Below are 23,054 nucleotides of genomic sequence, written 5' to 3' on the forward strand. Positions count from 1 at the left end.
GTGAGTCACACAAATGTTTTGGTTTCCCAGTACATGTAAAAGTTACATTTACACTTATACTGTACTCTATTTAAGTGTACAATAGTATTATGTCTAAAAAAGTATATATCTTAATTTTAAAATCCTTTATTGCTAAAAAAATGATTATCAAATGATCATCTGAGTCTTCAGTGAGTTGTAATCTTTGCTGCTAGAAGGTCTTGCCCTGATGTTGATGGCTGCTGACTGATTAGGATGGTGGTTGCTGAAGTAACTGCAGAAATTTCTTAAATTAAGACAACAGTGAAGTTTGCCACATCAATTGACTCTTCCTTTTACAAAAGATTTCTCTGTAGCATTCAATGCTCTTTGATAGCATTTTATCTACAGCAGAACTTCTTTCAAAATTGGAGTTAATCTCTCAAACCTTGCTACTGCTTTATCAGCTGTTTATGTAATTTCTATACCCTTTCTTGTTATTTTAACAATGTTCACAGTATCTTTACCAGGAGAAGATTTTATCTCAATAAACCACTTTCTTTCTCATCCATAAGAAGCAACTCCTTATCCATTCAAGTTTTATCAAGAGATTATAGCAATTCAGTCCCATCTTCAGGCTCCATGTCTAATTCTAGTTATCTTGCTATTTTCCCACACATCTGCAGTTACTTCCTCTACTGGTCTTGAATCCCTCGAAGTCATCCATAGGGGCTGAAATGCTCTTCTTCCAGATTCCTGCTAATGTTGGTAACTGTATGTCCTCCCATGAATCACAAATGTTTTAATGGCATCTAGAATGGTGAATCTTTTCTAGAAGGTTTTCAATTTACTTTGCTCACATCCATCAGAGGAATCACTATCTATAGTAGCTATAGCCTTACAAAATGTATTTCTTAAATAACAAGACTTGAAAGTAAAAGTTACTCCTTGATCCATGAGCTGCACAATGAGTGTTGTGTTAGCAGTCATGAAAACAACATGCATCTCTCTGTACATCTCCATCAGAGCTCTTATGGTGACAAGGTGCATGTCAATGAGCAGTAATATTTTGAAAGGAATCTTTTTTTTCTGAGCAGTAAGTCTCAATAGTGGGCTTTGAATATTCAGTAAACCATTCTGTAAACAGATGTGCTGTCATCCAGGCTTTGTTGTTCCATTTATAGAGCACGGGCAGAGTAGGTTTAGTGTAATTCTTAAGGACCCTAGATTTTCAGAATGGTAAATCAGCATTGACCTCCACTTCATGTCATCAGCTGCCTTAGTCCCTAACAAGAGAGTCAGGCTGTCTTTTGAAGTTTTGAAGTCAGGTACTATATTCTCCTTTCTAGATAAGAAAGTTCTAGATGGCATCTTCTTCCAATAGAAGGCTGCTTTGCGTACATTGAAAATCTGTTTCATGTAGCCACCTTCATGAATTGTCTCAGCTAGATCTTCTGGATAACTGGCTACAGCTTCTTCATTAGCATTTCCTGCTTCACCTTGTACTTTTATATTGTGGAGATGACTTCTTTGCTTCATGAACTAACCTCTGCTAGCATCAAACTTTCATTCTGCAGTTTCCTCACCTTTCTCAGCCTTCCTAGAATTGAAAAAAAGTTGGGGCCTTGCTCTGAATTAGGCTTTGGCTTAAGGGAATGTTGTAGCTGGTTTGATCTTTTATCCAAACCACTCAAACATTCTCCATATCAGCAAGAAAGCTATTTCACTTTCTTACCATTTGTGTGTTCACTAAAGTAGCACTTTTAATTTTCTTCAAGACTTCTCCTTTATATTTACAACTTGACTAACTGGCACAGGAGAGCTAGCTTTTGGCCTTTCTCAGCTTTCGACATGCCACTCTGACTAAGCTTAATCACTTCTAGGTCTTGAGTTAAAGTGAGAGATGTGTGACTCTTCCTTTCACTTGAATATCTAGAGATCATTGTAGGGTTATTAGTTGGCTTAATTTCAATATTGTTGTGTCTCAGGGAATAAGGAGGCCTGAGGAGAGGGAGAAAGTCAGGGAAACAACCAGCGATGGTGCAGTCAGAACATACGCAACATTTACTGATTAAGTTTGCCATTATTTATGGGCACAGTTCGTGGCACCTCAAAACAATTACATTAGTAACATCAAAGATCACTGATGACAAATCACCAAAAAAGATATAATAATAATGAAAAAGTTTGAAATATTGTGAGAATTACCAAAATGTGACACAAAGTGAGCAGTGATAGACTGGCTTATCCCTGGGTTGCCACAAATCTTCAATTTGCAAAAAGTGCAATAAAAATAAAGCTCAATAAAATGAGATATGCCTGTGTCAAAATTATAGGTTCAAGAAATGGATATACCATGTAAACCTATTTTTAAGCAAAAATGTTAGAAGAAAGAACAATAGAATTATTTTTCCTATAGGAAAGATTCATTTGAATCTTTGAGTGAAAATTGCATTCATAAGATGTTTATTTTGGAAAACACTGATAAAATTAAAATTACCAATTTTATGTAGGATGCCTACTGAATCCTAATAAATTGTAGTATTTCCATTAGGTGCAGAAATGAAAGATCATACAATTTAATTCTAATTCACAAAGCTTTTTTTCCTCTCAGAGACATTCAGCATTCTAGGAAACTTTATAACTGAGCAAAAGAGATCACAATGAGAATTTGTCAAAAAAAAAAAAAATCCCTTTAGTATCAGAAATTGTTTAAAGGTATGATTTAAGCATATGTGTATTTAATTCTAATTTTTGTTTTTCAGAGATTTATTCAGTATTTGGCTTCTAGAAATACACTATTCAATCTCAGCAATTTTTTGGACAAAAGTGGATCCCATGGTGAGAATATTTGTATTTTATAATCTTTTGCCAATGCTTTGATTTTTGAAGTGAGACTATTAATCCAAAATCATTGCAACTGATAGCTTCATTGAATATTTAAGAATGTAAAAATAATTATATTTAAATATAGCTTTAAAATATTTAATTATAGACAACTCAGCATATAAAATATATATTAAGTTTATTTTGGGGATTTTTACTACATGTTTACCTTTAAAAGTAACAGTGGGTGTGCTAGACCCACGGTTGTTTTTTATGAAGGTACAGGAGACAATGAAATAAACGATGCCTTCTCAATTAAAAAAAATGATTCCAGTCTTAAATAAATTTTTTGTGTGGATTAATAGGGTTTGAACTGCATTCATTTGTTCATTGATCATATTCACTGTTTATCTGTTATGTGTAAAGCAAGCACATCAAGCAAATGGAACATTATCAGATGGCTGCATGAATTAAATCTGAAACTGGCTATTATTTGAAAAATGAACAAAAATTCAAGGAAAATTTTAAAAACATATTATGTACTGGAATGGTGGAATAAGTAATTGAATCATCCTGGAATGCCTCATGTCAAAAGTATTTTTGCCTAGAAGCAGGATTTTAAATGGGGTCTGACACAGTTATTGACCCTATCCTAGGACTATCACCATTTAGAGAGTAAAAAAAATAGTTGTATGCAAAGCACAGTTGAAGGTGTTTTATTAATTAGTTTTATTTCTTCTTTCCACTCCCCCAGGTTATGATATGTCTACCTTCATAAGGCGCTATAGTAGATATTTGAATGAAAAGGCTTTTTCTTACAGACAGATGGCTTTTGATTTTGCCAGGGTGAAGAAAGGGTATGTTTTTGTCTTTCTTATATTTATTAGAGGAGAATAAGTCCTTGAGGCATACTTGATTTATTTTAACTAAGCTTAAATGCCAGCTAATTTTCTTGAAGGCCCAGTTTACAATAACCTAAAAAAAGAAACTCAATAAATAATATTGTAGAAGTTAGCCTTGAAGGTGTAATATGCATTATTTTATTTATATCTTCATGCAGAAAAATCTGATTTGCTTCTCAGTTTATATGCTATCACATTTTTTTCTTCTCTCTAACCCCAGGACAAATTATGTAACATTTTATTTGTTAAAATTAACTCAAAATTTTTAAACATGTATGTACCTTTAAATAATTTACGAAGGAGGGAAGTAAGACAAGATTCACTTCAAAGTATAGTGACTGTAGGTGACAATAGCAATTTGACCTGGCACAGTGATACCTGTAATCCCAGTACTTTGGGAGGCCAACCTGGGAGAATCATTTGAGCTCAAGAGTTAAAGAACAGCCTGGGCAATGTAGGAGTTAAAGACCAGCCTGGGCAATGTAGTGAGACTTTCTCTCTACTAAAAATCAAACAAATTAGTCAGGTGTGGTGGTGCATGCCTATAGTACCAGCTGTTTGGGAGGCTAAGGCAGGAGGATTGCTTGATCCCAGGAGACTGAGGCTACAGTGAGCTACGTTCGTGCCACTGCACTCTACCTCGGCAACCCTGTCTCTAAGACCCTGTGTCTAAAAAAAAAAAAAAAAAAAAAAAAAAAAAAAAAAAAAAAAAAAAAAAAGATGGAAAATAGACAATTAGACAATAGCTATATGAATGTTTTTTGATTGAGGTGAATCTGAACTTTGATCTCTTTTTGAGGGATAGTATCATCCTAGAAAACACGTACATAAACACACACATGCACACACCATAATCAAACTAATTGTTAACACTACCAATTAAGAAAACCTCATTGAAACAGAAACACTTGAATTTTATCTATAATTACCGTTTATTTCCATCTAAATAGATGTATAAATCTAGTCAGAAACATTCAGCCACATATTTGTGCATATCTTATATCTGTTCCTCATTTGAAATAATGCAAGGTACTAGAACAGCTTTAATATTTTAGTCTCAAGAATCCACACAAAAAGATGTAACTTTATTTTTGCAATGGCTAACCTAACCTTAGTTTTGGACTACTTTTTTTTACCATAGTGGTGAAAAACATCAACTTGCATATTGAAAATAATTTATTGTAGATGAATACTTTATTATAGTAGGTGTTTTCCTTCACCCTCTTCTCACGAGAGATGATTCTAGCTCATATGCCTTCCTCTAACTTCTTACATGGCACTGTGCAACCATTGCTGATGTTCCCAGCTGCATTGTGACCTCTGCAATAGGTCCATGGCCTTCCTAGAAACTTCTGCCCACCTGTATGAACACATGTGGACACTTCAGGTTGCTTTCTCCACTGTTGGTCTGGGAGAGACCCTGAAAGTTGTACTGCTGCTCCTCAACCATCACCATCACTGGATACAAGGGCTTGCTAAGAGACCTGAAGGTGGAGATGGGGCAGTGCACCCTCTGACATCAGCATTAACCTTCAATCTCATCTTCTGTAGCTAAACTTTTACCTTTGTTTGGGAAAAGTGTTCTTATCAGCATGCATTTTTCTTCCCTTGATGGTTAATAGCATAAACCCTGTACTCCAAGTCATATACGTTTTATAAACCTCTCAGATATGTTTTCTCTTTCTCAAAAAAAGAAAAAAACCTAGCTTTTTAGAAAGTTTATTTTTTTGGGCAAAGTGGCTCATGGCTATAGTCTCAGCACTTTGGTAGATCATGGAGGGAGGACTGTGAGGTCAGGAGTTCAAGACCAGCCTGGGCAACATAGTGAGATTCCCATCCCTACCAAAACAAATTTTTAAAAATTTAACCAGATATGGTGGCATGCATCTGTAGTTCTAGCTACTCATGAGGCTGAGGCAGGAGAATCACTTGTGCCCAGGAGTTTGAAATTACAGTAAGCTATGATCATGCTGTTGCACTCCAGTTTGGGTGACAGAGGGAGACTATCTCAAAAAAAAAAAAAAAGAAAAAGAAAAAAAGAAAAAGAAAGAGAAGAAAACATACTTTTCAACACTATTACCTTTATTACAGAGTTAGAAAAATCCATTCAGAAATGCAACTTGCCTCTTTTATCCAGACTGCATTGCTTTCTTCCTAAGGACAGTACAGATAGAAAATAAACAAGCATTGCCTGTGCAGTGGAATAAGAATAGATAATAGATAGAGGGAGGAAACGACTACAACCTTGTAATGCCTCAAATTGATCCCACAGAATTAATAAGGAAACGGGGTGGTATGGGGGAACAGCTTAGAACAATGCATATGGTCTTGAATTGTCCATATCCAATGAAATTGTATTTTTTTTTTTTTTTTTTTTTTTTTTTTTACTGTAGAGCTGATGGTGTAATGAGGACAATGGCTCCCGAAAAGCTACTAAAGAGTATGCCAATACTGCAGGGACAAATTGATGCACTGCTTGAATTTGATGTATGTATCTCACTAGAAAATGTTTCTTACACAATCAATGTTGTCTTTCATTTGAAGATGGGCTACAGGTAAATCCAAAGATTTCCTTAGGAAGCAACTGTAGATCTTCTTCATTTACATGAATACTTAGTTCAAGCTGTTAAGCTCGGTAAGGATTATTTAGGTTCCCCCTGATTTTTCTAAGCAGTTTACCGGGTGTTTACATACGTCAAGGAATAATATGAATGGTACATTCTTGGAACTTCATGTTCTGAGTAGGATAGTGGCTTCCTATTGTACTTGACACGATGAAGTATCTGCAAGATGTGCCTTCAGGCAGCTAAATAACTTGACCTGCTGTTAGAAATATTTTATTTTATTTTATTTTATTTTATTTTATTTTATTTTATTTTATTTTTGAGACGGAGTCTCGTTCTGTCACCCAGGCTGAAGTGCAGTGGCGCGATCTCTGCTCACTGCAAGCTCCGCCTCTCGGGTTCACGCCATTCTACTGCATCAGCCTCCTAAGCAGCTGGTACTATAGGCACCCTCCATCACGCCTGGCCAATTTTCTGCATTTTCAGTAGAGATGGCATCTCACCATGCTAGCCAGGATGGTCTCGATCTCCTTACCTCATGATCAGCCTCCCAAAGTTCTGGGATTACAGGCATGAGCCACCACGCCTGGCCTAGAAACCATTTTATGCGGATTGCTTAAATCACACTATCCACCAAAGAATTGTGTTTAATCTTAGATAAATTAGTGAATTGTTTCATTGTCAGTATCCTGGTTATGATATTGTACTATAGTTTTATAGGATGTTACCATTAGGATAAACTGGGTAAATGGTATATGGGATCTTTCTGTGTTCCTTCTTACACTGCGTGTAAATTTAGAGTTATCTTAAAATAAAAAACTTAATTTTGAAGAGTCTTGAGGCCTGGCATGGCTCACACCTCTTATCCCAAACTTTGGGAGGCCAAGGTGGGCAGATCACTTGAGGTCAGGAGTTTGAGACCAGCCTGGCCAACATGGTGAAACCCTGTCTCTACTAAAAATACTGAAAAAAAAAAAAAAAATAACCAGGTGTGGTGGTGCATGCCTGTAATCTTAGCTACTTGGGAGGCTGAGGTGAGAGGATCGCTTGAACCTGGGAGGCGGAAGTAGCAGTGAACTGAGATCATGCCGCTGCACTCCAGTCTGGACAACACAGTGAGACTCTGTCTCAAAAAAAAAAAAAAAAAAATCTGAAATCTGATTGATGAAAATAAAATATTTTGACATGTAGAGACATTCTTAACTCATATTGTTCAGCCTTTTTGTATTTTGGTGGTTGCCTACAACAAAGATTTTCCTCAGATTTTAGTAACTTAGTGTCTCTGTTACAATTATATGGTTTAGTCTATAATTGGGTGCTAATCACAACACCTAACTCCTGTGAAATTTCATAAAAGCAGCAAACCATCTTATTTTTTAACAGATTTTATAATAAAGACTTCACTAAGTATCTGTCGAATTGCCTTTTAACTTGTTTTTCTTTTTTTCATTTATTTTTCTTTACTTTCCTTGCCCTTAGTAAGGGTTCTTTCTTGAAAGAGAGTCATAAAGGGAAAAATAAAAGGATTGAGGAATAGGGAGAAATTACGCACCTTTGTGTTGATGATTATAGTAGTTTGGAATGGATGAACAGTTATGAGTCTCTGGAGTTATTTTAGAGGTAGCTGACTAAGGTATTCCCCATGCTATTTTTCCACTGAGTCATTGCAGGACCCTGGAGCCTGAATTCTTTCACAGAAACTATTAGATAGGAGAAGTGGAAGAAATGTAACATAACAGTAAAAGTAACAAAACACCAGATGTTCAAAAGTTAAATTTGAATAATCTATGGATTAATCTATATAAAGACATATATATATGCACATATATCTGTCTTTTAATTCATAAGACTAACTTCATTGACTTAAATTGAAGCAAAAACATATGTAGTCCATCTTTTGATATTGGTAGGGTTACTAAATGAATTGCCAACGTTTGTAGAATATTCATGAATTTCTTAGTAGTCATTCGAGACATATTAATGTGATTCAAGAAAAATTATGACTTGATATGCAGCTAATATTAAATTTTTCTGTTTTTCTAGGTGCATCCAAATGAACTAACAAATGGTGTCATAAATGCAGCATTTATGCTTCTTTTCAAGGATCTTATCAAACTTTTTGCTTGCTACAATGATGGTGTTATTAACTTACTCGGTAGGTGGAACAGCTGAAACATGTCTGGGCTGATGGGATACACGGTAAGATTGATGAATTCTGTGGGGTGAGTCTGTTGTCTCACTTCTTGGCAGGCAATATTGTGTGGAATACCATAATAGTGAGTTTAAGTCCACAGATGGTGATACTGGCAGAACGACGTGGGCAGAGATGGTAAATCCATATCTAGGATAACTGGGTGCTAATCATAGTGTAGACAGATTGCTGCTAGCCACCCTAGTAAAAGGAATTAATCCTCAACCTCTTACTTGGTGGATGGCTAGTCTCCTTGGACTATTGTGTTATGATGAAAGCTCACTGTTGATCCAGGGTGTTGGCCAACTGAGGACTCAGCAGTGATGATAGGCATATAAGCCTTGGCGATGGGAAGCCTATGCTGTTTAGCCTATTCATGACCTCCATTCCTGATATCATGCCCACTTCCTATAGAGTTCTCTTAGCCCTCTGATTAGCAAGAGCCATTTTGTGGGATATGCCCTTTGGTTTTTATTTCAAGTGGGATGAAGATAGTCTCATGCTTTCTATCCATTCTGAGAGGTCCATCCATCACCTTTTCTCCAGACCTCCTTGTCACCAATCCTCCAGTTTTATTTTTTTCGAGTACCTTATCATCCAGGCCAACAGTTAGTTGCTACACATAATTTGGTGTAGTTCAATGTGTCTTACCATTTTTCCTTTTCCAAAAAGTAGAAAATTAGATAGATATATTTCTGGAAATTTGACTCACTGTGAAGATTTCTTTCTATGTCAAAGCCATCCCTTTGTGGGGATTCAGCTTTTCACTTCCAGGTGGTGCCAACATGAGGAACCATCTCTAAACCAAATTTGAATGTTTTCTTCCTCAGTCAGCTGGTGATAGGGAACTCCTCCAGAGTCCATGGGTATAATCTGAGGAAGAAATGGGAAAGAAAAAGATGCACTGAGAATATGAGCCATCTGTTCATACAATCTACCTGCTTATTCACAGCCTACTTGAGGCTTGTCTCTTATAGACTACTTCTTTTGATAATGGAGTATGATTGCACTTGTTCAACTTTATTGTTTGGTACGTTAGATAACACCCACTTTAGGTCTGATGATCACTTGATGTTCTTTGGTCAAAATTTAAGTCTCTAAAAGTAAAAGGTAGGTAAAAATAAACCAAAGTAAACTGAGATAAAAGTAAACCGAGAGCTTTTTTCCAAAGGAGATTAGCTACTGTTTGAAGAAGACATGGCTCTACTCCAAAGCACTGGAGGCCTGTACTGGAGTGTACCAAAGGCACTCTACAGCATTTGAATCTGCTGTACATGCTTCGAGTACCTTTAGATCTGCTGAAACAGAGCCCCAAGTGGCATCAGTTTGGAGAAGTTGCAGAGTCTTCCCTTAATCTGGGCCTGACTCATATGTGACACTATACCGAATGCTTTGCAGCACATATACATGTCCTCTATGTCGCCACCAAAGCAGCATAGCAGACTTCTGCCCCTTTTTGGTTACAAAGAGTGCAAGGTACAACATTTCTCTTTTACATGGAAGGAATTTCTCTGAAATGCACAGACTTCGGGGCCCTTAGAAACTTCATTGAGGTGGCTGGTCTCTGAATTTTCATGGATTCTGTCTCCCATACTGTGACATGCATGTGACTTATCAAGGCAGCTAAGATACCTTCAGTTCTTGCCCACTACATACATTCAGTCTTATGTCATCGAAATGATATCCTATGGGAGTATGACAGCCAAAGAGGTTGATATCCCTGAAATAAGACAGTGAGGCTTTAATGGCATCTCTGCTAGATGACAGAAAATTGCTTCCAGTGGTTTCTGCTTATTGAGGTAGAGATAAAAGCATTACCTAGTTCTGTAACTACCTATGAGGTACCAGGAGCTGTGTTGATTTTCTTCTGGTAAATGAGGATGTATCTGGAAACCTGCACATTAACAGTTATCACCTGATTAAGTTTATAATCTACGTTTAACCTCTCAAATACATACATCTTTTCATAAAACAAATATGCAAGTATACTGAGGATGTGATGGAATTTCTACCCCTGTATCTTTGCAGAAATCAGAAAAACAGTGCAGATTCTGCTAGTTTTAAAGTATATCTACTCAAACTATGCATTCAGAAAACTGAGGATATAACCACAGATAGTTTTGTGCAGTCACTGGATCTGATTTCCTTTTATAACTTAATCCCCATAAAGCCTCCACTCAGACAGCTAGAACATATAGTGACATTATGGGTCCCCAAGGAGTAGAATGAGCTTAGAGTCAGTGTCCCTGAAAAGTCTGGGTAGATAAATCTGACTTCTGGTTTCTGGTTCCACATGGAAGGAGCTTAGAAGTCACAACTTTGTCCTAAAAATAAGTACAAAACTGAACAGACTGAAAAATCAATAGCTCTTCTGGGATCCACAAGAGAGGTGAAGACATAGGGAAAATCTCTGCCCCCAAGATTGGGGAGACAGGCAAATACAAGGAGTCATGGATTACTGGAACAGAGACTCATGAATGGAAACTGCCATAGGAACTAGTGTTGAAGTAGGAAGATTTGAACTGTAATTGATGAATTGTTGGAGGCTCAATGTGACCAAGTCTGAGAGTTAAAAACTCCTAGGGAACCCCATTATAGGGAGCACCACTTTTGTTTTACCTCCAGGAGCTGAACTAGGCTCCTATAGTAAATATTAGGGAAAAATCTGCTTGTGCTTCCAGGATGGGGAGAAGAAAAGGAACCATTTGAAATACGCCAGAGCACTCTTATTCTTAAGAAGGAGCAACTACTTAACCAGAGCCTCACCTGATGTGCTGAGATTTAATCAGAGCCTAACTGGACAAGTGCCCAACTCTAGCCCACTACATCTATCTTGTCCAAGAGGGAAAACCAAGAAGCATTTGTGAAGTTCACAATCCAGAGGCATAGACTCACTAAAAAGTGAGACCCAAACACAGGACTGTGGAACACTTGACCTCCCCACACCGTAACACCACATTAATAAAGACCCATTTACAGCAGTTCCTTTTACTTGGTACATCATGTACAGCTATCGAGAAAAAATTACAAGTCATAGTAAATGACAAAAAAACATTCAAAAAGACAAAGCAAGCATCAGAACCTGACATGGCAGGAGTGAAGGAATGATCAGACTGGGGATTTAAAGCAATTATGATTAATAGGCTCAGGGCTCCAATGGCTAAAATAGGCAGCATGCAAAAACAGATAGGCAATGTAAGCAGAGAGATGGAAATCCTAAAAAAGAACTATAAAGAAGTACTAGAGATCAAAACCACGGTGGGATTATTAGCAAACAGGACATGGCTGCGGAAATAATCTTTAAGCTTGCAGACAAATCAATAGAAACCTCCAAAACTACAGAGCAAAGAGAACAAGACTAAAAACAAAACAAAAACGTCAGAACAGAATAAGACTGTGGGACAACACAAACAACTAAAAACAAAACAAAATGTCAGAACAGAATAAGACTGTGGGACAACAACAAAAGGTGTCATATATGTATAATGGAATACCAGAATGAAAAGAGAGAAAGGAATGAAATATTTGAAATAATAATGACAGAGAATTTTCCCAAATTTATGTCAGACATCAAACCACATATCCAGGAAGCTCAGAGAACACCAAGTAGAATAAATGCCCCCAAAACTACCTTGAGGCATATAATTTTCAAACTATTGAAAATCAAAGATGAAGAAATAAATCATGAAAAAGCCAGAGGGAAAAATCACTTTGTCTATGGAGGAGAAAAAAAATAAGAATTATGTGTGACTTCACCTCACAAACCATGCAAACAAGAAGGGAATGGAGTGAAATGTTTAGTGTTGAGACAACCCACTTAACTTCTTTACCATGTGAAATAGTCCTTTAAAAGTGAAAGATAAATAAAGACTTTCTCAGTCAAACACAACTGGAAAGAGTTTATTGTCAGTAGATCTGCATTTGCAAAAAGTGCTAAAAGAAGTTCTGTAGGGAGAAGGAAAATCGTATGGGTCAGAAGCTTGGGTCTACATAAAGAAAGGAAGAATATCAAAAGAAGAGTGAGTGAAGGTTAAATAAAAACTTTTATTTCCCTTATTCTTAGTTGTTCTGACAGACAACAGTTTGTTCAAAATAATAATAGCAATAATATATGTTTATGTATTTATATAAAGTATATACATATATGCTTATATATAGGTGAAATGAATGACAGCAATAATACAAGGGATAGTAGGGAGGAATTTGGATGTTTTGTTATTATAAGATACACTATCAATGAAGCACTATGGTGTCATTTGAAAGTGGCCTTGGATTAGTTGTAAATGTACATAGCAAACTCTATGGCGACCACTAAAAAAGTAAAAAAGAAGTGTAATTGATATGCTAAGAAAGGAGAGAAAACGGAATCTTATAAAATGCTCATTTAAAACCACAAAGGGTAGAAAAAGAGTGGAAGACAAAAATAGTAAAAAACAAAGGCAGCAAATAGAAAATAGTAACAAATATGGTAGATACTAATCCAACTATACCAAAAATCACTTTAACTTCAGTAGTCTAAATGCATCAATTAAGACAGAGATTACCAGAGTAGATCTAAAAACAAGACCCAACTATAGGTTGTCTATAAGAAATCAACTTTCAATATAAAGACACACATAAATTAAGAGTAGAGAGATAGAGAAAAATATACCGTGCTAACACTAATCAAAATAAAGCAAGAGTAGTTATATTAATTTCCAGACATGGCAGACTTCAAAGCAAGGACAGTTATCAAAGATAAAGAAGGACATTACATAATGATAAAGGGGTCAATTTTTCAAACAGACGCAACAGTCCTTAATGTGTATGCACCTAACAGCAGACAATCAACAAGTATGTGTGGCAAAAACTGCTAGAACTGCAAGGAGAAATAGATAAATCTACTGGTAGAGTTGGATCTTCAACATCCCTCTATCAGTAATGGACAGATTCAGCAGGCAGAAAATCAGTAGGGATGAAGGTGAACTCAACAATACCATTAACTGGATATAATGGACATATATCCATATAGACTACTGATCTAAAAACAGAAGAATGCACATTCTTCTCAATCTTACATGGAACATTCACCAGCAGAGACCACAATCTGAACCATAAAATGATTCTTGACAAATTTAAACTAATAGAAATCATACAACCATCTGCTCTCAGACCACAGTGGAATTAAACTAAAAATAATAACAAAAATAACTGGAAAATCTCAAAATAGGTGGAGATTAAACACACTTCTAAATAACACATGAGTCAAAGAAGAAAGCTCAAGAGAAATCTAAGAATATTTTGAACTAAATGACACTGAAAATATACCTTATCAAAATGTGTAGGATGAATTGAAAGCAGTGCTTATAGGGAAATTTATAGTAGTGGATGCATATACTAGAATAAAGATCTAAAATCAGTCACCTAAGCTTCCACCTTGGGAAACAAGAAAAAGAAGAGAAAATTATTCAAAGTAAATGGAAGAAAAGAAATAATAAGAATTAGAACGTAAATCAATGAAATTGAAAACAGGAAATCAATAGAAAAAAATGATGAAACCAAAAGTTGGTTCTTTGAAAAGATCAATAAAATCAGTAAGTCTCTAGCCAGACTAAGGGAAAAAAAAAGGACACAAATTACTAATAATAGGAATTAAAGAGGGGAGACCACTATAGATCTTATGGACATTAAAAAGATAAGAGAATATTATGAACAACTATGTGCTCACAAATTTGATAACTAAATGAAATGGACCAACTCCTTGAAAGGTATAATCTATCTAAACTCACACAAGAAGAAATAGACAACCTGGATAGGCCTCTATCTATTAAAGATACTTAGTCAATAATAACCTTTGAAAACAAAAAACATCAGGCCCACATGGGTTTACTGGTGAATTCTACCAAGCACTTAAGTGAGAAATTATACCAACACTTTACAGTCTCTTCCAGAAGATAGAAATAGAGAAGATTCTTCTTAATTCTTTTTATGAGGCCAGCATTACCTTAACTTCAAAACCAAAGACATTACAAGAAAAGGAAAGTGGCTGGGCGCAATGGCTCACACCTGTAATCCCAGCACTTTGGGATGCCAAGGAGGGGCAGATCACTTGCAGTCAGGAGTTTGAGACCAGCCTGGCCAAGATGGTGAAACCCCGTCTCTACTAAAAATACAAAAATTAGCTGGATGTGGTGACAGGCACCTGTAATCCCAGCTACTCAGGAGACTGAAGCAGGAGAATTGCTTGAACCAGGAGGTGGAGGTTTCAGTGAGCTGAGATTGTGCCATTGCACTCCAAACTGAGCAACAGAGCAAGACTCCATCTCAAAAAAAAAAAAAAAAATTAATTTGACTGTTAGATTACCAAGCCAGGCTATTAAATAGCTAATATTCTCAGATCTGCCTATATCTTGTATTATATCCTGAACCATTAATTTACTTTCTTAACAGTTCTGCTTCAATATTTATAAAACAACTGAGGTAAATTAGCTAATGTCTTAGATGTCTTCTGACATTAATGTCCAAAGATTGTATTAACTATTGCAATTGAAAATTGAAAATGCAGACTTACAGAAAGTACATTATTAGAATTAATACCATCATTTGAATTTTTCATTTATGTATTTTGATAATCTTTTGCTGTAGGCTTGACTTCTAAAAAATTCAGTTTGCTTTTGAAATATAACCATGAATAATATTCATCTGGAAAAGAAAGTAGAACTCATAATGCCAGCTATGGGGTAAAAAAAATCTTTTCAACAAATTAGAGTAGAACAACTGGATATCCACATGGGAAGGAAATGAACTTTGAACTTTATCTCAATTAGATGTTCACAATATGCCTACAAATTCTTTGATACTCATCCCCTAAAAAGGTATGAATTGGCTGGGCGTGATGGCTCACGCCTGTAATCCCAACACTTTGGGAGGCCGAGGTGGGCAGATCACTTGAGGTCAGGAATTTGAGACCAGCCTGGCCAACATGGTGAAACCCCATCTCTACTAAAAATACAAGAAAACAAAACAACAACCAGGCACGGTGGCACATGCCTGTAGTCCCAGCTACTAGGGAGGCTAAGGCAGGAGAATCACTTGAACTGGGAGGTGAAGGTTGCAGTGAGCCAAGATTATACTACTGCACTCCAGCCTGGGCAATAAAGGGAGACTCCACCTAAAAAAAAAAAAAAAAAAAAAAAAAAAAGATAAAAATCAACTCCTATCACCTTCAATGTGAGATGGACTTAGAGACAGACTTCTAATGAATAGAATGAAGCTGAAGCAATGGTGTGACATTTTGATACTAAGTTGTAAGAAACACCTTGATTTCTTCCTCACTAGTTCTTGCTTAGATCATTTGCTCTAGAGAAAGCCAGGAGTAAAGTTGTGAGGACACCAGACAGCCTTGTAGAGAGTTCCATACAGCAAGAAGCTGAGAACTTCTGTCAACAGGTATGTAAGTAAGCCACCCTGCAAGCAGAACCTTTGGCCCCAGACCACTGAGGGCTACAGGCACGGCCAACAGTTTGACTATAACCTCCGACCCATCCAGCTAAGCCACTTCCAAATTCATGACTTACAAGCTGTGTGAGACCAGAAATTTATTTGTTGCTTTAACTGCTAAATTTTGGAGTAATTTGTTATTCAGTAATAGATAATATGCCTCACAGCCAGGCCTAGAGGTAAAATCAAAAGAATTATTGGCCTAAATATAAAGGTTAAAACTATAAAGCTTCTAGAAGAAAACAAGGACTAGGCAAAGATTTCTTAATTTAAATACAGAATTATGAGGCCAACATCATCCTGATACCAAAGCGTGGCAGAGACACAACAAAAAAAAAGAGAATTTTAGACAAATATCCCTGATGAACATCGATGCAAAAATCCTCAATAAAATACTGGCAAACCAAATCCAGCAGCACATCAAAAAGCTAATCCACCATGATCAAGTGGGCTTCATCCCTGGGATGCAAGGCTGGTTCAACATACACAAATCAGTAAATGTAATCCAGCATATAAACAGAACCAAAGACAAAAACCACATGATTATCTCAATAGATGCAGAAAAGGCCTTTGACAAAATTCAACAGCCCTTCATGCTAAAAACGCTCAACAAATTCGGTATTGATGGAACGTACCTCAAAATAATAAGAGCTATTTATGACAAACCCACAGCCAATATCATACTGAATGGGCAATAACTGGAAAAATTCCCTTTGAAAACTGGCACAAGACAGGGATGCCCTCTCTCACCACTCCTATTCAACATAGTGTTGGAAGTTCTGGCTAGGGCAATCAAGCAAGAGAAAGAAATCAAGGGTATTCAGTTAGGAAAAGAAGAAGTCAAATTGTCCCTGTTTGCAGATGACATGATTGTATATTTAGAAAACCCCATCGTCTCAGCCCAAAATCTCCTTAAGCTGATAAGCAACTTCAGCAAAGTCTCAGGATACAAAATCAATGTGCAAAAATCACAAGCATTCTTATACACCAGTAACAGACAAACAGAGAGCCAAATCATGAATGAACTCCCATTCACAATAGCTTCAAAGAGAATAAAATACCTAGGAATCCAGCTCACAAGGGATGTAAAGGACCTCTTCAAGGAGAACTACAAACCACTGCTCAGTGAAATAAAAGAGGACACAAACAAACAAATGGAAGAACATACCATGCTCATGGACAGGAAGAATCAATATTGTGAAAATGGCCATACTGCCCAAGGTAATTTATAGATTCAATGCCATCCCCATCAAGCTACCAATGAGTTTCTTCACAGAATTGGAAAAAACTGCTTTAAAGTTCATATGGAACTGAAAAAGAGCCCGCATTGCCAAGATAATCCTAAGCCAAAAGAACAAAGTTGGAGGCGTCACGCTACCTGACTTCAAACTATACTACAAGGCTACAGTAACCAAAACAGCATGGTACTGGTACCAAAACAGAGATATAGACCAATGGAACAGAACAGAGTCCTCAGAAATAATACCACACATCTACAGCCATCTGATCTTTGACAAACCTGAGAGAAACAAGAAATGGGGAAAGGATTCCCTATTGAATAAATGGTGCTGTGAAAATTGGCTAGCCATAAGTAGAAAGCTGAAACTGGATCCTTTCCTTACTCCTTATACAAAAATTAATTCAAGATGGATTAGAGACTTAAATGTTAGACCTAAAACCATAAAAACCCTAGAAGAAAACCTAGGTAATACCATTCAGGACATAGGCATGGGCAAGGACTTCATGTCTAAAACACCAAAAGCAATGGCAACAAAAGCCAAAATTGACCAATGGGATCTAATTAAACTAGAGAGCTTCTGCACAGCAAAAGAAACTACCATCAGAATGAACAGGCAACCTACAGAATGGGAGAAATTTTTTTTTGCAATCTATTCATCTGACAAAGGGCTAATATCCAGAACCTACAAATAACTCAAACAAATTTACAAGAAAAAAACAAACAACCCCATCAAAAAGTGAGCAAAGAATATGAGCAGACACTTCTCAAGAGAAGACATTCATACAGCCAACAGACACATGAAAAAATGCTCATCATCACTTGCCATCAGAGAAATGCAAATCAAAACCACAATGACATACGATCTCACACCAGTTAGAATCTCAATCATTAAAAAATCAGGAAACAACAGGTGCTGGAGAGGATGTGGAGAAATAGGAACACTTTTACACTGTTGGTGGGACTGTAAACTAGTTCAACCATTGTGGAAAACAGTGTGGCGATTCTTCAAGGATCTAGAACTAGAAATACCATTTGACCCAGCCATCCCATTACTGGGTATATACCCAAGGGATTATAAATCATGCTGCTACAAAGACGCATGCTCACGTGTTTATTGCGGCCCTATTCACGATAGCAAAGACTTGGCACCAACCCAAATGTCCATCAATGACAGACTGGATTAAGAAAATGTGGCACATATACACCATGGAATACTATGCAGCCATAAAAAAGGATGAGTTTGTGTCCTTTTTAGGGATATGGATGCAACTGGAAACCATCATTCTCAGCCAACTGTCGCAAGAACAGAAAACCAAACACTGCATGTTCTCACTCTTAGGTGGGAACTGAAAAATGAGATCACTTGGACACAGGAAGGGGAACATCACACACCATGGCCTATTGTGGGGAGGCGGGGAAGGGGGGAAGGATAGCATTAGGAGATATACCTAACGTAAATGACGAGTTAATGGGTGCAGCACACCAACATGGCATATGTATACATATGTAGCAAACCTGCACGTTGTGCACATGTACCCTAGAACTTAAAATATAATAATAATTTTAAAAAACTATGTAATTTGGGAGTATTATTTTATAGACTGTGGATAACCAAATATAGAATTTGTGATTTTTTAATGCTTTATCTGTATAAAATCATTTTATATTCTATTTATAGTATGCATTTTCTAGCTCATTAAAAGTACATAAAAACTGCAAAAAAAATTAAAATACAGAAAATGTGAACTTTAAAAGAGAAAGTTAACAAGTTGGACTTCATCAAAATTACTCATGCTATTCAAAAGACATCATTAAGAATGAAAATACAAGTCACAGAGGAGAAGAAAGTACATGTATTTATGTTTTAGGGATGCCTATCAAGAACATATAAAGAACTCAGTAATGAAGACAACTCAATTTTTATAATGTACAAAAGATTTGAACAGACACTTTATGAAAGAAGATATTAAATGGCTAATAAAGATATAAAAATATTCTCAATGTCATTGGTTACTGAGGAGCTAAATCACAGTAAGATACCTCTTGGACCTACTAGACTCACTAAAATTAAAACTACTGATGGTATCAAGTATTAGTGAGGATGTACAGTAACTGGAACTCCTATACACATCTGATAGGAATGTAAAATGGTAAAACATCAAATGATTTTACCATTTTACATTTACTGTTTTACTTAAAAAGTTGAACATACACCTAACTTACGACCCACTAAGATCATATCCTGATACTTACCCAAGAGAAATAAAAACCAGTGTCCATATAAAGACTAGCACATGAATGTTCAAAAATGTTCATAATAGAAAAAAAATAAACTAAATATTCATTAATAGGTACATAAACAAAATAAGATGTATATATATTATACAGTGCTACTCAATAATAAAAAGGAATGAACCATTACATTTTTGTAATAACATAAATGAATTTCAAAACCATTAGGTTGAAAGAAACCAAAGAAAAGAGAGTGCATGCTGTATGGCTATTTACATAAAATTTTAGAAAATGGAAACTAACTTACAGTGACAGAAAGTAGACCAGTGGTTACCCATGGTTCAGAGTGGAGGAAGGAATGAACTACAAAGAGACACAAGAAATCTTTTGGGAGTAATAAAAATGTTCTGTACTGCTGTGGTTTGAATGCCCCCTCCAAAATTCATATTGGAATTTAATTGGCATTGTGGTGATATTAAGAGGTGAAACTTTTAAGAGGTGACTTTTCTCAGGCATGCACTCTCTCACCATGTGATACTTTCTGTCGTGTTATGATGCAGCAAGAAGGCCCTTATCAGATACAGCCCCTTGATCTTGGACTTCCAGCCACAAGAACTGTGAGCCAAATAAATCTTTCCTTACAAATTATCTAGTGTGTGGTATTCCATGATAGCAGCAGAAAATGGACTGACATGTACCTTACTTGTGACGGTAATTGATGTTGCATATAAGTGCCAATACACATAAAATCTGCACCTTAAATGAATGTAATATATTCTATGTAAATAATAGCTCAGTAAATTTTATTTAAAACTAAAAAAGAAAAGGAAATTACAGACCAGTATCTCTCATGAATATAGTTGAAAAATCCTCAACAAAATATTAGCAAATTAAATCCAACAATGTATAAAAAGAATTATAAACCAGGACCAAGGGGATTTACCGAGGTATGCAAAGCTGGTTCAACATTTGAAAATCAATTAATGTAATCTGCCACATCAAAAAGCTAAAAGAGAAAAATCATATGATCATGTCAGCAGATACAAGAAAAGAATTTGATGAAATCCAACACCCATTCGTGATAAAAATTATCAGCAACCTAGGAATAGAGGGGGAACTTCATCAACTTGATAAAGAATAGGACAAAAACTTAATAGCTAACATCATATTTAATGGTGAAAAAGCTAGAAGCTTTCCCAGTAAGATCAGGAGGAAGGCAAAGTGTCCCCTCTCACCACTGCTTTTCACCATCATACTGGAAGTTCTAGCTAATGCAGTAAGACAAGAAACGGAGATGAGAGGTATACAGATTTGGGATGGAGCAATAAGATTTCTTTGTTCCCAGATTATATGACCATGTATTGTAGAAAATCCGAAAGAATCAACAAAAAAACTCCTGGAACTAATAAGCAATTACAGCAAGGTTGCTAGAAAAATGGTTAATGTACAAAAGTCAGTTGCTTTCTGATATACTAGCAATGAACAAGCAGAATTTGAAATTAAAAACACAATGCCATTAACATCAACACTCCCTAAAATGAAATACTTAGGTATTTCTGTAAGATCTATATGAAATGTCTGTAAGATCTGTATGAGGAAAACTATAAAACTCTTGTGAAAGAAATCAAACAACTAATAAATGGAGAGATGTTCCATGTTCATGGATAAGAATGTTCAATATTGTGAATATGTCAGTTCTTTCCAACATGATCTATAGATTTATTACAATAGTTTTCAGTATTTCAGCAAGTAACTTTGTGGATATTGACAAACTGATTCTAATAAGGCAAAAGACCCAGAATAGCCAACACAATTTTGTTGAAGAAGAACAAAGTTGAATGACTGACCTATTCCACTTTAAAACCTACTATAATGCTACAGTAATCAAGATATTGTGGTATTGGCAAAAGAATAGACAAATAGATCAGTGGAACAGAATAGAGTGCCCAGAAATGAACCCACATTAATATAACCTGATCTATAATAAAGAAGCAAAAACAATCATTTGAACAAATGGTGCTGGAACAACTGGACATTCATACACCAAAAAAATTAATCTGGACACAGACCTTATACCCTTTACAAATATTAATTCAAAATGGATCATAGACCTCAATGTAAAATGCAAACCTATAAACATCCTAGAAGGTAACATAGGAAAAATCCTAAATGACCTTGGATATGGTGGTGACATTTTAGATACAACACCAGAGGCATGATCCATGAAAGAAATAATTGATAAGCTGGACTTTATTAAAATTAAAAATTTCTGCTCCATGAAAGACAGTGTCAAGAAAAGGGTAAGATGTGCCACACACTGGAAGACAATATTTGTGAAAACCACATCTAATAAAGGACTGTTGTCCAAAATATACAAATAACTGTTAGAATTAAAAAATAATAAAGCAAACAACCCAATTAAAAAAGGACTGAAAACTCTGATACCTCACCAACAAAGATATGCAGATATTATTCAGTGCTAAAAGGAAATGTGCTATCAATCCATGAAAAGGCGTGAAGGAACCTTAAATGCATATTACTAAGTGAAAGAAGCCAGTCTGAAAAGGCATGTTTTCAGCTCTCTGTCATTCTACAAAAGGCAAAGCTATGAAGTCAATAAAAAAGATCATTGTGTTTATTGGAGGTCTCATTTTGTCTCCCAGACTGGAGTGCAGTGGCATGAACACAGCTCACTGCAGCCTTGACCGCCTGGGCTCAAGTGATCCTGCTGCCTCAGCCTCCCGAGTAGCTGGGATTACAGGCACTTACCACCTCTCCTGGCTAATTTTTGAATTTTTTTTTTTTTGTAGACATAGGGCCTCGCCTTGTTGCCCAGGCTGGTCTCAAACTCCTGGGTTCAAGTAATCTTCCTGCCTCAGCCTCCCACAGTACTGAGATTATAGGCATGAGCTACCATGCCTGGCCAGATTTTTAGGACAGTGAAAATACGCTGTATGATACTAAAATGGCAGATTCATGTCATTATACATTTGTCCAAACCCATACAATGTACAACACCAAGAGTGAACAGTAAGGAATGCTATGGACTTGGGGTGATAATGACATTCAATGTAGGTTCATCAGTTGTAACTAATATGGCACTCTTTTCAGAGGTGTTGATAATGGGGGAGGCTATGCATGTTTAGAATATGGGAAATCTCTGTAACTTTCATTTAATTTTGTTGTGAACCTAAAACTACTCTTTAAAAAAGTATTTTTCTAAAAAAAAAAAAAAAGTCAGGATATATCCCTTTCCCCTATACATAGTCACTATGGTAAACGTCCATTATGCAAAAGACAAGGAAAAAGTACTTTAAGCAGTGTTCAAGGACTTTCCTCAAGAATATCTGGAGAACTTGTTAAAGCTCAGGTTGCTGACCCTGTAACCCAGAGTTTCTAATTCAGTAGGTCTGAGGTGGGGCCTGAGAATTTGCATTCCTAATAAGGGCCAAAGACATGCTGTTCCTGGTGGTTTGGGGACTTTAGTATGGAAATCATTGTATTAGAACCACTCCCAGATGCTCAGACTAGCATTTTGAATTCACACATTTTGGCATATTCACCCAATTTGATAAATTTTGAGGCAGGTGTGTTTTTCACTTGTTTACCTGATAGTGCTAGGAGTTAACCTTATGAATATGTTGTGGGTTAATTTTAATCAA

General features: G+C 36.2%; 1 protein-coding gene across 50 annotated transcripts in view; it reads left to right on the top strand.

The window, feature by feature from the left end:
- SNAP91 (synaptosome associated protein 91) overlaps positions 1–23,054 on the top strand; it is a 167,276-nt gene that overhangs the window by 54,807 nt on the left and 89,415 nt on the right. For all 50 annotated transcript variants that reach the window (XR_004228955.1, XR_004228956.1, XM_023205199.1 and 47 more), the window contains 4 exons: positions 2,724–2,799; positions 3,539–3,641; positions 6,080–6,173; positions 8,294–8,405. Coding sequence is in view for 48 of the 50 variants with exons in the window: in XM_023205199.1 (XP_023060967.1) it covers positions 2,724–2,799; positions 3,539–3,641; positions 6,080–6,173; positions 8,294–8,405 (385 nt within the window). In the remaining 2 variants the exon portion in view is untranslated. The remainder of the gene's footprint in view (positions 1–2,723; positions 2,800–3,538; positions 3,642–6,079; positions 6,174–8,293; positions 8,406–23,054) is intronic.

This window comes from Piliocolobus tephrosceles, chromosome 5 (assembly GCF_002776525.5).
Source record: "Piliocolobus tephrosceles isolate RC106 chromosome 5, ASM277652v3, whole genome shotgun sequence".
NCBI lineage: Eukaryota > Metazoa > Chordata > Mammalia > Primates > Cercopithecidae > Piliocolobus > Piliocolobus tephrosceles.